Source organism: Pyrgilauda ruficollis, unplaced genomic scaffold, assembly GCF_017590135.1.
Source record: "Pyrgilauda ruficollis isolate IOZ18807 unplaced genomic scaffold, ASM1759013v1 scaffold15, whole genome shotgun sequence".
In the NCBI taxonomy this organism is placed as follows: Eukaryota; Metazoa; Chordata; class Aves; order Passeriformes; family Passeridae; genus Pyrgilauda; species Pyrgilauda ruficollis.
The window spans coordinates 9,495,888-9,512,951 of record NW_024513654.1 but is presented as its reverse complement, the minus strand read 5'-3'; the positions used below and the strand labels follow the sequence as shown (position 1 = coordinate 9,512,951).

General features: G+C 45.1%; 1 protein-coding gene across 6 annotated transcripts in view; it reads left to right on the top strand.

Moving 5' to 3' along the window:
• The window catches only part of RBM20 (RNA binding motif protein 20), a 102,676-nt gene extending 97,347 nt beyond the window's left edge, over positions 1-5,329 (top strand). For 5 of the 6 annotated variants that reach the window (XM_041461655.1, XM_041461654.1, XM_041461656.1 and 2 more), the window contains one exon: positions 1,139-5,329. In XM_041461655.1, coding sequence (XP_041317589.1) covers positions 1,139-1,249 — 111 coding nt within the window. In that variant the 3' untranslated portion in view covers positions 1,250-5,329. The remainder of the gene's footprint in view (positions 1-1,138) is intronic. The other variant, XR_005954658.1, reaches the window with a different exon arrangement.
• The last annotated feature ends 11,735 nt before the right edge of the window (positions 5,330-17,064 follow it).

Sequence of the window (17,064 nt, the reverse complement as noted above, 5' to 3'; positions counted from 1 at the left end):
TACCATTGCTGAGTAACTTTCAGATGAACCTCTGATATTCAAAACTTGTATTTATCTGAGAGAATGTGGCAATTCTAACACAGCCCTTAGGATTTTTACAGCCATTTCTCATTTAATCTCTTCCTCATGGATGTCAAAGAGTAAACTCTACTCTGGGTAAATCCTGCAAGTAAAGAAAATTTTGCAGTGATGTGAAGGGATCTTTTCAAAATAAATCAGAATGAGTAAATAGCTAGAAAAGGTGTTCTATGACCCTAATAATGTGCTGATCAGTTATTCTTGAGTGTGATGTATGTGATGTGTGTAAATCATTAAGAAGAATACCTCTACATTATTATGTTGGAATTTCCCAGGTGTCTCTGTACTAGCTGCTGCTGAAAAAGCTTCTTTCCATCCATTTCTATGTCTGCTGACCTTGAATAAATAGTTTGAGCACTATTTTGAGACCCATACCCATTCATCATCCATTTTGTGTGCAGCTCTGCCAACTAAGAGCACTGCCAAAAGGCTGAAAGCCTCACTGGCCATATCTGTTCTTTTGAATCTCAGTGAGTACCCAAAGCAGTGAAAGGCTTTATCTTAGAGAAACACAATAAAGGTAAATACTCTGGCCAAACTTCTAAAATGTGTTAATTATGACTGAGTGTGATTATTCCCTTAAAACAAAATGTTCTCATAAAAAAGGTGTATCTCTGAACTGGACATGCTGAAAATATAATATATAAACTTTAAATCAAGACTCTGAAATCACATTTATGTTCTGACACACCAGTACTTTCCTGGCAGAATTCAGTTGACTGAGTGGAGTCAGGAACTACCGTGTAGCACAGGGGAGAAGAGAGAAGGTGAGGTCTGGTTGCACAGACTGGTGGGGAGTGGAGTCCTCCTGGTTCTGTCACCAGTTCCCCCCGTGGCACACAGTAAACCTTTGAACTTCTGAGGCTCTGTATGTATTCAGGTAGTTTGTCTGACACAGCCATATTTTCTAGCTTGAGTTTTCACCAAAATGGGGCTTCTGTGTGTTTTCCTCCCTTTTGAGATATTGGAAGAGTTAGAGCTCTGAAGAGGCATAAAGAATCCTGTGTTGAATATTTTCAGTTTTGGTAACAATGCTTTGTTTTTTTTTATGTGATTGCAGAAGTATCTATCCCAGCTTGCAGAAGAGAGCCTGAAAATGAAGGAAGAAGGCAGCCCTCTGCCTCAGGATGACACTGGCATCGTTCCTCACTTTGCAAAGAAAAAATTATGATGCAGATGAACTGGAAGAGCTGTAATGAGTGAATGCTGATTTTTTTTTTTAAATTTCTATGATATAACTGTCAATTTGCACTGTACAGAGGAGGGGAAATAAAGAGCATGTTCCATGCATCTATGCCCAGAGTGCCATTAAAAACCAAAATGCCTGAAACTGTTTCCCACGGTGAAGCAATGCTGGCATATCTGTTAGAAGTGGAGCAATTCTTTCTCACACTCTGCGTGCTGGGAGTGGTTTCCTAGATTAAATCAGAATTCTCAGGGATTCTTAAAGTTTTAGTTCTGATGTAACATGTCAGGTCAGGTGGAGTACTTAGAAGCACTCAGCATCCTCCAGTGGATGCTGGAAGGAAAGGAGATGTGACTATTTATAGGCTTTAATGTTGCTTAAAATACCTTCAGCCATTTCACTCATTGCCCCAGTGAGAAGTAGGATTTGCATAGGATAAAGAGATAGGGATAAAGCCATTTTGCTAAAACTAGTGAGTAGATGGCATAATGTAAGCCCCATCAGCACCCACCTCCATGTCTTAGAGCTTGGTGAAATGACAAATGTTTGTGTTGTCAAGCACTGACTGTACACTGCCAGTGTTGTGTGAATTCTGGGGGAGCCACAGTCTGTCCCAGGGACCTCAGAGCCTGAACCCAGCACAGCGAGAGCAGTTCAAATGCACGTGCTGACAGCCAGCCTGCTCTGGTTTCAGCATTTTCCATGCTGCGGTCAGGGTGTTCTCCAGGGACCGTTGTGTTTGAAACTCTTCTTTTTGATAATTCTAAAGGGTGCCAACTTTGAGTCTTACAGACTTGAAACTCTCATGAGAGGCTTTTTAAAGTGCCACATGTTTGGACCATGTCTCTTTTAGACATTTTATTCAAGATCCTTGCTTTTGGGGTCTTTTTGTTTTCTTTAAAGCTTGCTTTTCCTCAGCTTGGCAATGTTGAATTTTCCTGGTTTTTATGGAAAGACGCCAGATTTCTAATATTGTTTTTGTATTTTATTTCCCTGAATTTTTTAAGGTGAATACAACAACTGATGGCTCACGGAGCACTGCACTGAGAACACAGGATGCACCAGCAGCTCTGGCATTATTATGACCTATTGTTTCTGCACAGTTGTTGCTTAGTATTTTGCAAAGTCCCTTTGAAATGCACTGTACAAGTTTCTGGTTCATTTCAATAGGGCTTTGTGTACTAAAGTGAATACGCATGCAAAGCATTGCCAGGATTGATCCCAGAGTTTATAAAATGCCCTGTGCAATCTGGGTAGATGGGGATTTGCAGGCATTTCCATTCTTTGCCTGACTCTAATATTCATCACAGTATGTTCTCTAAAAATTGCTGGTACTGGATGTCCTCTTTAGATGTTGTGCAGAGGAAACAGTTTCCCAGAAGGTTCTAGCTTTCCCTAAGAATGGCAGGGGTGTTGCATAATATTGCAAAGTGGCTAAATTGCCAAAACTGCTTCCACCAAAGTATTTGTTCCATTATGTCTTGTGCCAGCAGCTGTGCTCATTCTCTGAAGTACCCTGTAGCCAGGCAGTGTCTCTCAGAGGTGCCTGGTGTTGTTGCCTGAAGCCCTGTTCCATTCCATGGCCTGTGCTTTCCACTCATTTTTACCAGAGGTAGGTTCAGATTTCATAGTTGGAATTCCTGCTTCTTGCAAGTGGAGGGATTCTTTGCATCCCAGATTCAGACAGAGCCTACCAAGTGACAAGGGGAAATGAAAGACATTACAGCCTAAATCCTCCTTTGTCCAGGCTTGAAGTATGTTAAGACTTGTGTCCATCTGTCATTTAAAACAGCTAGTTTAGTTTTAGTCTTTGGGGGTCAGAGGGGTTGTTTTTTTTGGTGGGGGCTTTTTTGTTTTGGTGGGAGCTTTTTTTGTTTTTTGGTGGGGTTTTTGTTTTTTTGTTTTTTGGTTTTTTTTGGTAGCAGGGTTTGGTTTTTCTTCCCCTATGGAAAGAAAAAATTCCACCAATATTGCAAACTAGGTATTTTTCCTTCAAGGGTTGGGTTTTCCTTTGACTGTTTGTTTTTCACATTGCAGTGAAACTTGAGCGCAGGGCTATTAGGACAAGAGCTTGTATTGCAGGCTGTAAGATGATGAAAATGGCAGTAAAGATTGTGCAATTGTCTTCTAGAGTGCAGCTCTCTAGCTGGCCATGTATCATCTGAAGTTCCCTTCATGCCCTTCAGCACAAACTGAACACAAGGGAAGGAAATCAAGCATCAGATCTTTGAAGCTAACCCTGCTATCAAACTGGGGCTCTCACCAGCCTAATGGGAGCTTGTTAGACCATGTGGTTAAGCTTAATTGGATGTGAGACATAGCTGACTGTATGTCAAAGTCATATGCCTCCAGCAGCTTTATCCCCAGGTAACCTCAAATGAGAAAAGTATCACTGTTATTATTCTTTATTTGTAGTGCAGCAGAAGCTACAGGTCCACTGCCTTTATTACAGGCAAGGCACAAATCCACAACAAAGACTTTCCCAGGCCAAAGAGCTTTAAATCACACTTTCTGAAAACAGACAACAGGTGGATACAGGCAGGCAGGGAAAGCAGCAGGTAACCATGAGATTTTGACTGGCAGCAGAAGAATAATTAAAATGAGTACTTACCCAGGGGCTTATTTTTGGATTTATGGGAGATGATTCAAACTACTTTCCCCCTCCTCTGCTTCTGAATCAAGGTTACTCCCTTTGTTCACAGCTTGTATTTAACCTCCTTTTTTCCCCTAGATAGTTGCATTAGGAATACAAAATCCCTTCTTGATACAGTGGGTCTTGGTATCCTTTGGTCCCCAGCCATTTAAGTTTCAGTCTCCAGAGGTAGAGTCTTGACCAAGGCTCAGCAGGAAATGTCCTGGCTCCAAACACCTTGTTTGGGTCACAGCTACAGGCCCTTGCTTGCCACTGAGGAACGAGGTGGCTCTAGAGGGCATCTCTGCCCTGTGCAGTTTCCTCTTCTGGAGGGAGATGACTCAGGTGAGCAGTGCAGGTGCAGAGCCCAGCCCCACAGACCTGAGCAGAGCCAGACATTTGTAGAGGTGGTTTGGACACCCCGTCCCTTTGGGCTCTGTCTGACAAAACAGCAATCTGCAAAATCCTGAGAACAGCCAAATGGGCACTTCCCCTTCTGAGAAGGTCCTTTCTCCCCAAAACCTCAACAGTTGAAAGCAATCCCAAGTCTCAATTAGCTCCTAATGATGCCCATGATCAGTTTTCAGCCCAATGCACTTTGAGAACTCAGAGATAATCTACTTCCCTCTCCAACAGGCCATTGTGCAATGCTGACAGCATCTCCTCAAATTCTCTCTACTATCTATTCTGCTGAGAAAGAATTCTGCTGTAGGCAGTCCCTTACCTTCCTCAGCTTGTGTAAAAATGTGTTGTTTCTTTTGGTTTATTATATTGAACTCTTCACTTTTTTTAGTTGGCATAATTCATCATCACTATAATCCACACTTCATTTATATATATATATAGATCTATATATGTATATCTATATATATATATAGATATGTATATAGCACAAAGCAGGCTCAGGTCTAGCCAAACAAATATTGATATTTAAAAAGGAGCTTCCTTAATATATCAAAACCATTTCAATACATCTCAACCAAAGATTGCACTTTTATAATAGGGACTATGTTTTTAATCTCTGTGAAATCTGCATTGATCTCAAATAGTCTTTAATGTCAATCTGCAACCTACTTCCTTTGAAGAAAAAAATGAAAGAATTAAACATTTGCCCCATTAGATCAGACAAAGTTCCACATTGGCTTTAACACTAAATTAGTGTTAGGCTGGTTATATTCAGGGTTTTTTTTCTATTCTCTAAGGATTAAGGCTGTGATTTGTTGAATTATACTTGAACTGGACCAGATGTACTATTTATTGAGCTTATATAATCTTGTTAATTTAAGTTTTGGTTTGTAAACAGTTGAAATTTGTTAGTACTTGTTTAATTATGTAGGAACTGTCACCAATATTAACTGATCTGTGTAACTGATTGCAAAGTGTTTTAATTTGTGTTTCTTAAGAAATATTTTAATAAAGAGAATTATAAAGCATATACATTGGTGGGCAATTGTCCCAGAAACAACATGCTTCTAGCTTCCCAGGGGATCTATTAAAAATCAAAATGAATAAAAGATAGTTTAAGGAGTAAGAATGAAACAGGGGCACAAAAGGTTTGCTGTTAAATATAATTTTTACAAGTTGTGGTTTGTGGTTCTTACCCAGGGAGCTCCCACTGTACAGATTGTAAATGATTGCCATCAGCTGGTGCTGAAGTTGAAGTGAGCATATGTCAGCAGTTCACTCTGTAATTATCATTAATTACCCACTCCTGTCCCTCTAGATATGTCCTTGCTTCCCTTTTTCTCTTTATTTCCAAATGAACTGGGCAACCTGTCTGTTCCCACTGGCTTTTTGCTGTCTCCATCCAGGTTGTCTTCTCAGCCTTCTGAAAGCATCACATAAAATATTGCCCAGCCAGGAACTTTCTCCATGTCATCTCAACCTAAGTCCCTTAAGTTTACCCAATTCCTCTGTTTCCCTTGTGCTGTCCCTCTGCCTTTCCTGATTTTTCTTCTTTTCAGCAGTGTCCTCCCCAGTTCCACCCCAGCTATACAAGGACCTTTCCCACTCTGGCCTTCTCCCTGGCTCACCACCAACTGGAGCTCCTGGGAGAAAATACTCAGCCTCAGCCAGGGTGACCTAAAGACATTCTTGTACTAAATATTTAAAGACTGCAAAGAGGACAAGAGCTGAGGGGAGATTTTACCACCAGATCTGATGAATTCATTCAGTGGAAAGCACTGGATGGAAAACTGAGACACCAATGTCTGGTCCATGTGCAAGGCATGGCATGGGGCACTATCAAAGCTTGAGCTACGCCTCCCACCTCCACCTCTGGGAGGGAAATGGGTCCTGTCTGCCCCACTGAATGGCTGGGAAAATGGGCAGAAAGGCTGGCAGTCAGTTTTCTGACTTCAGCTTGTTAAATCAGTGTCTTTTAAGTAACTGTTTTGCAGGTGAGGCACACGTCATGTATTTTAAGCACAAATGGTTTCAGTTCTTCTGTCCTGGATGTATTGAAACCTTTGTTTGTGTGATACCATCTCATTGGAGCTGTGATTCTCTCACTATAGAAATCAGGCAAATGAAATCATACATCCGTACCACGGAAAAAAAAAAAAATCCAAACTGTTGTGTTCAAACACAATGTTTCTAGTCCAGGTTTTGTCATGCTTAATATTCTTGGTGCAAAAGGGAACTCAGGTCTGGAAAACTTCACAGGTGAACAAAACATCAGCTTGGCCTTTTGAGACAAGGCTGTGGCTGACCTCACTTGGACAGCCAGGCTGTAAAACAGCAGGGCTCTCCAGCCTGCCCTGCAGTGCAGGTCAAGGCTGTCCCAAAAACAGAGCCCTCTGTGGGAAGCTGACCAGGAGGGAGGACCGAGGCATGCAGGGGGCTGGGGGTGCTGCTGCCTGCTTTGGACCAGGCTGATGTGGGGCTTGCCTGGGGGACACTGCCCTGGCACATCAGCTGGGCTGGCAGGCACTGTGTGGAGCAGCCTCCCCCTTCTGCTTTTTCAGCCCTGGGACCGTGCTGTGTTTGTGCAGGTGGCAGCAAGGGCAGCCCAGAGAGCAGGTTTGCCTTGGCTTACGTTCCCACATCAACTCCACTGGTCTCCACAGATCTGTGTCAATAGGTCGAGCTCTCCTCACGTGCTTCGCTCACTGATGCAATGCTGCAACACAAGGCCATGGGAGCATGTGGTATGTATTTGTGGAGGGAAAGTTCCCCTGGTTGGGGACAAGAGAGGGACTCAACAAGAGACAGGGATTCTCCCTAAAACATCTTAGTGGATCTAGGTAATGCAGCAGTGAAACACAAAGTACCTATGAAGATCAGCATTCAATGCCCTGAAGTTGTGTTAAGGGAAGTTTAGGGTGGGTATTAGGAAAAGGTTCTTCACCCAGTGGGTGGCTGGGATCTGGAGCAGGCTCCCCAGGGAACTGATCACAGCACCAAGCCTGACAAAGTTGAAGAAGCATTTAGATAAACAGCACATGGTGTGAATTTTTGGATTGTCCAGGAGTTGGACTCAAGGATCCTTATGAATCCTTTCCAGCTCAGAATATTCTGTGATGCTGTGGTTGTCATTGCAGGGCCTGAGCTGGTTTTACTGACCTGGTGGTCAGCAGTCCTTCCCAGCTGTCCTGCCATGCCCCACCTCCCCTTTCCTTGCCTTCAGCAGAGTTATGGTGCATTACAGCACTGGCAATCTGGCTCTTGTACTAACCTGACATACTCATGGCACCATGGGAACTTCACTCCCCAGATGCAGAAGTGAAAGAAGCAGAGGTAGTTTCCATTTTTTCTGTCCTACCTGTCCCCTTTTGCTGCCAGTGTGAGGGTCAGTAGGGCCCTGGTTGGTGTCATGAGGGTGTGGGAGCAGGCAGGGGAGCAGTGGGGCCACAAGGATCCATCTTCCACCCTGTGAAGATGGTTTTCTTAGGGCTGATCTGTACACAGTTTCATCAGCCTTCTGCAGGGTGATATTTCTAATCAGATACCCAAAGCCAGCAGCTCTCAGTTCACATCAGGCCTGTTCTGATTAAAGGCTGCCTGTCAGGAGCAGCACTCAGCTAGCTACCTGAACTAGCTTCCTTTAAACTGAAATACGAGCATACATCAATTTTTAATTAACTGGATCATCTGAATGAGTGGGCACGCACATCCAAAAGCTTTTTGTGAACTAGAAAGCTGCGTAGGGCATGCTGAATTCGGCCTATTAAATGTTTAAATAATTGCCAGGCAGAGTCTTGGACACTATTCCTCAAGGTAACACAGTAAAGTATCAGCAGCACAGCCCTGGGTCAGGAGGCAGCTTTCTCAGCCTAATTTCTTCCCTGTGCCTTAGAAACAAAGGCTCTTGTTTAAAAGCTGTCCTCCCCTTGTTCCTGAGCCCTGTTTGAGGACACGCATATTAGTTCCACCTTCCTTAAACACTGCCTTGGTGTCTTTAGAGAACACAGGAAGCCTGTTTTGTTTGTGGGTTTCTTCTCTGGCTGGGCTACTTTTGCATTGCAGCTGGTTTATCTTTGGCAGATAGCAACGTGTTCTTGGCAGCACATTTTCACCTTGAGCTCATGGGGTGTAGCCACACTGTGTTTTGCACACCTGTGGTGGAGAACTAGGAAAATTTTGCCTGTTCGTATCAGTGCTGAGACGTAAAAAGCAGTTTAACAGCAGAACTGTTAGTGCACTGTAGAGGTTCTGGCTCCCAAGGCGTGGGCATGTTGGAGGGTGGGGGTGTGTGTGTGCATGAGCAAGGCTTGCGCTGCCTTGCATGGACTTCAGCACTGAGCAGCTGGCAATGGGATGTGCTTCCCCATTACAATCACAAGTAAAGTTGTTTTGGTGTGCCCCAGCTGAGTTTCTGACCTGCTTATCTGCCCTGTTCACTGTCACCTCCCACAGCATTGTCTGTAGGTGGAAACTGTGGTGACAAGCTTGCCAAGACATGGCTGCACCAAGACATTCACAGGGACTGGTGTCAGTGTTCCCCACGGTGCCCTTGCCACAATCCACAGAGTCTCTGGAAAGAAGGGAGACCTCAAACAGGTGTGCTCAATAGCAGAGTGAGAAGAAAGAACACTGAGACTAACAGCGAGAGCAGCCCAGGTCTGTCCTGATGCTAATGGGGATCAGCACCACTCCAGCTGAGCTATTCCAGTGCCTGATTTCAGTTGGGAAAGATTAACTCAGGCAGGATGGATATGCTAGATATTAGTCTTCCAAGATATCAGCAGGCTGATGTCCCTGTGACTGCTTGTTCACAAGCTGCAAGTTACATGCTCCTCTATTTTCTCTTCCTGCTGAGGCAGGTGCTGATTCACGAGCTGCTGCTGTAGTTCAGCTACCAGCACATCTCTTCCCAAGCCTCTTCTGTGGGGTCTGATCTTAAAATCAGCAGTGAGAGAGCCTGGTTGAATTGAAAACTACTTGGGCACTAAGGTAAGTTAAATACTTGTTTAAAACAGCAGGAGATATGAGCAGTGTGAGGGAGCACTGAGCTCTGCCAGCCTGATGAAAGGAAGAAAAAAGCCAGAAGAAACCCCTCAGAAATATTGTTTGGGTATGTTCCTTCCAGGAGCTGCTCCATCTCTGCACATGGGGCATGTTCACACCATAGCAAGGAATGGCATCAGCTGACTTTCATTAATCACTTGTCAGCCATGGCAAAGTGGGAAGTACATTCTGTTTGCTGAAAGCACCATGCAGGTGGTCTGAGAGAGTGGATTCTGGCTCAGCAGGAGCAGGGAGGTGTGAGCAGGGAGTTGGGGTGGGTCAGCTGGTACCCAAACTGCTGTCTTGATTGCCTGTGAATGAGCATGAAGATGCAGACAGGATAAAGCAGAGTGATGCTTATGAGGGTTTTGAAGCTCACATTTGCTCTTATTTGGTCCTGGAGGCTTTCTGCAAAGACCACCCACTGAAAGAAAGAAGAATCACTTTCCTGAAATGGAAGGGACCAAGTCATGTATTCAACCTCTTTCAGTACAGTTCTGTGATTTTATGGAGACTTTGAATTCTTCTTCACCTACAAAAGGTTTACTACAGAGCAAAATGAGTTCCCAGAGCAGAAAGATGCTCCTTTTCCAAGGGGATATGGGTTGTTGAGGCTTCAGGTAATGCTTCAAGGTAAGTTGTCATACATTTCTAAAAGAATCTTTCCCACCACATTCCTCATGTCAGCATTTCTAGAGCTCCAGCGCGTTGTGGCTGCTGTTGTTATGTAAGGATTTATGAATGGCTGCAAAGTTCAAAGGCATATTGGCAACCCCAAGTCCCAAAAAACCAGGAGTCAGCCCAAGCCCTGCCCCGTTTCCCAAGACAAAGTTGTTTGCTGACTATTTATTTTCTTAAATTTTTTTAAAATTAGCCCACAAACTTTAGGATCTCTTAATTCACCTCCCAGGTTCGTTTTAGCTTTTAGGTTGCACTAGTTTCATGGTTTCAAACCTTTAATCCACAAAACCTTGAGGGCTAGGGGCATACTTTGTTTATAAATGAAAGCTAAAATTCCCTTGTTTCAAGGAGCTGGGATTTTAGGATATAATCTCCAAAGCACATAAATTGTGATAAAATCACAGGAGTTTCCAGCAGCGCACTGTCTTCTCTCTTTGGAAGAGGAGGTATTGGATTGCAGTGAGCTGCAGGCATCATTAGCTACTGTTATTTAGTGAGTCAAATAAAAATAATATTGTGGTTAAACATGAGCTCTGCAGGCCTAACTAAAGAAGATAACCTCATCTATCTGCAGTGCTTCACAAAAGCGCTGCTTTTGTAATCCTCTGGATTAATGCTCACACTTAAGCACTCTGCCCCAGAAGCCTCTGCATCCCTGGCAGAGTGCATTTAAAAGGATAAAGGCTCTCTGGGATGCAGAGGAGGCTGGTGCCAGCCAGGCATCTCCTGGGACACGTGGTTGTGGCTGCTTCCAAACCAGGAGCATTTCAACCCAAGTAATCCTCCTTTCTTCCCTCTCATTGCTCTTGACTCTTGCTTTAATTTCAGTGTCGTGCCGCCTTTCACGTAGCCCCCCTTAGCCTGAATCAGATCCCTATTGTCTGTGTTGTCAACACAGCTGTTTAAATCCCTTCCCCCAAATTCCCCTGCTTTCCAGAAAGCTCCTGCCTGCAAGGCCTAGGCGCTGTTCTGACTTTGCAGCTTTCTGTCAGGTCTTGGGCTGAGCTCAGATTCCTGTTTGGACCAGCATGAGGTAAAAACGGAAACAAACTCAGGAAAATGCTGCACTTGAGCAAAGCCTGATGCTCCCTAGGTGGCTGCTGGAGGCTGCTGCAGCCTGAGACTGGCAGTGCAGAACGAAGCGAATGATTAGCATTATTAAAAATGCTTTGCAATTATGCAGCACCTTTTCATCTAAAGATTTCAAAGCTTCGTAGCACTCACACAAAGTTACTTATTATCCCTGGCGTTTAGCAGAGTCAGGAAACACAGGAAAGCAGCTAAGTGACTTGCCTTAGGTCATGCAGTAAGTCGGCGTCAGAGGTGGGAACCCAGCCCCGAAGTGCTGACTCTGTGGCTCATGCCCCAGCGAGAAGACACACCCCACCTTCTCCTGCAGAGAGAGTGCCAGGCCAGCTCCTTGGGGTGGGCAGAGATGGGGGAAGCACTCAGCCCACCTGGAGCATCTGCACAGCCTGGGCAGTGCCCTGGATACACCTGGCTGGGAGCAGCACTCACCACTCCCAAGCCCTGCTCCACTCCCCCGGAGCCCTGTGCGCATGGCTGAGGGGCTGTCCTGGGAACTCTTGTGCCTGGGGCTGCAGTCCAGCTTGCTTTGGCATGGTGTGGGGTGAGTGAGTGCAGCCAGCGACCTGGAGGGCCTGGAGGGCAAGGTGTGATGCCCCTGGGCTGAGCATGGCCACTGCAGCCCCATCTCCAGCCCGATCCCTCCAGCGCACTGGCCATATGCACATGGGAAGACCACAAGGACCTTTCTCAACAGGGAACAATTCAACCTTGATACCCTGGGGGACACCACTGAGGACCAGAGCTGGTTTCCCTGTATCAGCACTGCAGCCAGGCTGCTGTTCTCCCACTAGCTCTGGCTACAGTGAAGGTGCATCAGCACTGGCTCCCTCCAGACCAGGTGGTCCAGCCTGCCAAGGAGCTTGGATATGCATTCAGACACCTGCCGGGACTTGAGGAGATGTTACACTCTGACCAGCTCAGTGGGCTGGGCTGGGCTGTGGGAGGCACTGGGTGCCAAACCTTTATGCCCTGCAGCAGAAGAGCTGAAAATGTCAAGTCCTTGTATGCTGACACTTTTCTGGCTTCAGGCCAGTGGTGGGACTTAGGGACAGTGTCCTGTTTTCTGGGAAGAAAGTTGGAAGGAGGGAGAGGAGAGGTGGAGAAAAAAGCTGACGTGAAATGGGGTGAAAAAAAGCATATAGACATTTAGACCTCAATGGTCAGGAAAACACCTTGGCTGAGTCTCTTGGCCCCAGTGAGGTAAAACACCTTGTTAGTGCTTACCACAAAAAGTAAACACTATAACTGGCACTGTTATATTTATAAGGTTAAAAAAAAAAATCTAAAAGGCCACCTTCTTCTGTTCCACCACTGATCTACTTATTTTTACCCTAGAACTATAATGAAAATCCACTCTGGTCAAATTTTTTCTTGGAGACTTGAGATGCTGCAGGTTTTTTAGTCATAAACAGTACCCTGTTCAAAATATTATATCCCATTTATGAAGGCAGGCGTGACTGATACAGCTTCAGAGTTCCAAGGGGCATATTTAAATAAGTAACAGGAACTAATCCATATAGTCAGCTTTCCTTAGGAGCCTGGGGATTGACATGTCTAAATTTCACTGCGATGAGACTCCAGGATAGGGGATAAAACTCTAGTTAACTTCACTGGAGATAAAACCCAGGCAAGGGGAAAAGCTTGGAGACAGATGCTGCAGTTGGATGAATTTATACCTCAGAAATGCTACTTAGAATGAACAGTCATTGCAAGGAATAATTTTAAAAAGCAAAAAAACCGTTTGGGTATAAAAGCTATGTCTCAAAAGGGAGTCAGAGTTTTGTCTTTTAAAGAACATTAATGAAAAATGAGGAGAAATTTTTCCTCATTGCATATGGCTGAAGAAAACAGGAGGAAGAAGAAATTATAGGGGATAGAGGTTAATATGCATTGGGTATGTGCAAAACCTGAACTCACACTTTGCTTTAACTTTTGCTGAGGATGTTAATCATGTGGCTGCAGATGTGAGGGATAATAGGATGGGAGTATGGAAATGTTTGGGACCAGGAGAGAAGCAAATCTCAGGGCTGCTTCCTGCGCTGAAGGCAGAGGAACGGGCTAATCCACATGCCAGAGCTCTGGAAGAACTGGCCCGATGTCTTTAACAGGTCCCTCAGCCAGGGACAGAAGCACAGCAAACCTGTACAGAAGTGAACTGATTTGGGCAAGAAGAGGCATGAAGGTTTCAGCTTAATAGCATAAGGACAGATTCAGAAAAAAAATGGTGAAGGAAAGGCTAGCAAAAGAGAGGGAGGTAAATGGCATGAGATGAAATGGGTTTATCAAACCCATTTATCTTTCTTGGGTAAGGCAAGCTGCAAGCCATTTGCTTATTGAAGGAAATGGGGTGGATCTCACCTCTCTGGACTTACACTGCACATTTCATATGGTGCCATGTGGAAAGTTCTTAAGAAAAGGGAGAGGTGATTTTACACAAGGCATAACCCCCTTAAAGACCTGGTGTAAGAGCAGCAGGGCTGTCAGGCTGGAGGGCAGTTACCAGGGGAGTGCTAAACATCACTCTGCAGATCTGGCAAAGTGCTTCTGTAAATGAGCTTGGCACTAATGTTACTGGAGAACTGGTGAATTTGCTGATGACAGAAAATATGAAGCAACCTCAGGAGAAAGGAGGCTTGAAATATTACGCAGGGAAAGGCAGATAGCAGAAAGTGGCGGTCACAGGCACAAATGACCAAAGCCTTTCCTACAAGCTCCCTGGCAGCTCACGCTTTGATCACCAGGTAACTGAATTGTCAACAGTGGAAATAGGAAGTGAGAAATGCAGTCCTGGAAGGCAGCAGGAGATGTGCAGCCCAGGCTGCACTGAAGGCTGGGGTGAGCTTGAGGAGAGGCTATCTCACTTCATTTTGCAAAGCAAATACTGCGAGCATGAGGCTTTCTCCACACAAACACTCCCAGGAAGGGAAGAGAGAAGAGCTGATGGTGCTAAGGGCCAGTGCTGGTACAGCATAAATGATCAAAAGGAGGCATCAGACATTTTGATTAGAATATCGTTACCAATCATTTGACAATGTGGCTCTGGAATGGCCTCCCCACTGCAGCTGTGCATGCAAAATATTGAATTGCTTTGAGGATGGAACTTGGCAAGGTCACGATAAGGATTATATCACATGGTGCCTTTGATAGGAGACCTGATAGCCAGAAGTTCCTGCCAATCCTAAGCACAAAGGTAAATGTTCTGTAAGCCTCTGTCCATATAAATATAGAGCATGTGATTATGTACACACAAAAAACGGGCACATGATTTATTAATCACAGGACCTCAGCTTGTCAAATAATAATTATAAAGCAATAACACACCTTGTTTTAATAAATGGCTCCCTAAGATTTTCTCCCACAGTAAACCAGTAAAAAGGGACAATTATTCTGACGTAGAGGTGGCATTTTGTGTTTCTGGTTGTTAACTTTTAAATGAACTCACCGTCTGGAACACTTAAATCAAGTACTCCCATTTTTCTGCACATTTCACAAGTTCAGCCCTTTCCAGTAAAGCGTCTTTTCAGATGCGTGACTGCCCTTTGTTAAGGCAAGAATGAACAGATGACAGCGGCAGCACGGAGCAGACATGCCTGGAACAGTTTAACGGAGCAAACCCGCTGCTCCACTGCCAGGAGAGTGTACTCAGAGCCCTGAGCAGGGCAGGCTTCTTGTGCAATGTGAGGGGCAAGTCCTGGGAAACCACGAGAGAGACACAAGGCAGTGGTTCGGGAAAGTGTTTATGCAAAGCCATGGCAGTGGATGACTCTTCGGTCTCCGTGCTCGGGCAAACGCAACGCGATCCCTTCTCCAAGGGCGCCCAGCCCCGACAGGCGCTGCACACCCAGGTCTGCAGCACAGCCCCGCTCCCAGCTCTCGGATGGAGCTGCACGAGGATGTTCAAAAGCAGCTCTAATTACTGAGCATTAAAAAAAGTGAAGGCGTGTTTCAGTACCCTTTCAACCTGGAGCTGACGCTGCCTGATGAAGAAGAATGGGTTTGCTGTGTTTGCAGTTCGTTTCATGGAGGCACCTTAGCCGAAGATGCAAAAATAAAAGCAGTCTGAAGGGAAAGAAAGCAGAAGGCCAAGAGACAGGCAACTGAACAGAGCAGATTGATTTAACAGATATGATACATTTTTGCTGTCTGCATTATGTGTGGAAATTCTTATTCCAAGTGACACAGTAACAGACTCGACTGTAATCAAACAGCACTGCTGAGGTGTCAGGAGCACAGATGCTGCCTATCGAAAATATTTAAAACAGAAAGTAAAACTTTGAAAAATCCGCAGTGGGGAGCGCAAGGGAAATGTTCGGTGGCTTTTCTAACCCAAGGCAACTTCTCTCTGCTTTTCTCTGGTGCGGGAGGTCGGGAGCCCTGCGTGAGTCACCCCAGCGGCAGCTCAGCCAGAGCTCGGTGAGAAGCAAAGGCCGGCGCGGCCAGGGCAGCGGAGACACGCGGTGTCCATTGTGCAGCCGGCATGGCACGGGGGAAGGGCTGCTCCACGCGTTTTGGGCAGCTCCAGCCAATGGATTCCTCCCCTGGGTGTTACGGGAGGGCTTGGCCTGCATGTGAGAAAGGGAGGGGAGAGTTTGAAAACAACCCAGCAGGCTCTAAAGGAAGGAAGACTGCTAGAAAGTGACCTGCTCGCCTCCGTGCAAGCATTTTGCTCCAGGTGATCGGCGGCCGTAGGGCTGGAAGCGCAGCAGGGCCGGGCGGCCGAGGCGCGGCGCAGGTAACCCGGGATGCGGGAGTCGGGTCCGGCTGGACACCCCTCACTGCTGCCTCCAGCTGCAAACCCACCAGAAACGCTCCAAGGAATTCGGGGTTTTTTTAGTGGTTTTTATTATTTTTTTTTTCCCCTATGTGAGGAGGAATTTTGCTGGTTTGTTTTTATGGGGATTTTGGTGGTATGTTTGCTGTTAATATGTCTGGGGGAGGGAGGGCAGGAGGGAGCGAGTAGGTCTCTACAGCTCAGAGGTTAGCATGTGATCAGCTGATTTCTACTTGTTGCAGGCAGCTTTGAGGTTAGAAAGGGAAAAAGAGGTGATGTCTTTTAGTAGGCTAGTTGATACAGTGGAAAAATACAAAATATCTTTCACACATACCAGCTCTTTTTCAAGTCATAGTGCTTTACAAATCAGAAAATATGTGCAGATGAGATTTTCAGTGATTGATAACCCACCTGCTACTAGAGATATTCAGCAGAAGAAAGAAAAAACACACAATTTTCTTGTCTGGAGGTGTGCTGGATGGTTTGGTGGTTTTCATCTTCTTTTGACTATTGACCCAGCTTTTAGGCCTCTTGGAAGTGATCCAGTCCTAAACTTTAGCAGAAAATCCTTTAGCAATTTTCCATGGTGCTTTAAAAGGTGTAATTGGCATGATGCCGTATTTTGAGCCATCTTCTCTTGTGCAGGTTCTGGTTACTGTTTCAGTCTCTCTGTCACCTCTTTCTTCTTTCCTGAGAAATCTCTTTAAAGCCCCACTCTGCCTTGCAGGGAAAACTGAATTTCACGATCAATGTTAATAGTTAGAATTTATTTTCCAAATCTTGGTGATGACAGTGTGATGGTTTGCTTGGTATGCACGAGTCAGCAGAGGTGCAGAGAACAAACCAGGAACTATTTTTTGATTGATGGGGAAACAACATCTTTTAAAGCTGCCTCTAGGTCGCGTGTGAAAAAAATCTTGTGTGAGCACGTTGGACTGTTCTGACTTGAAAAACTCTGTAATTCAGTGTCTTCATGAGCAAGAAAGGTTTTCTTTCTGTCATTTAGCTGATGGGGAAAGTATCATGAAAACACGGCAATCGTGCTGCACATTCTTTTTACTGATTGTTGTTTTAGATCTTAAACCTATTTTGGATGATTCATGAGAGCCAGACCAGTAAATTAATTCAGAGGCTCTTACACAAGGGAACTTTGCCTTTTATTTCAGTCAGAAGTGTACC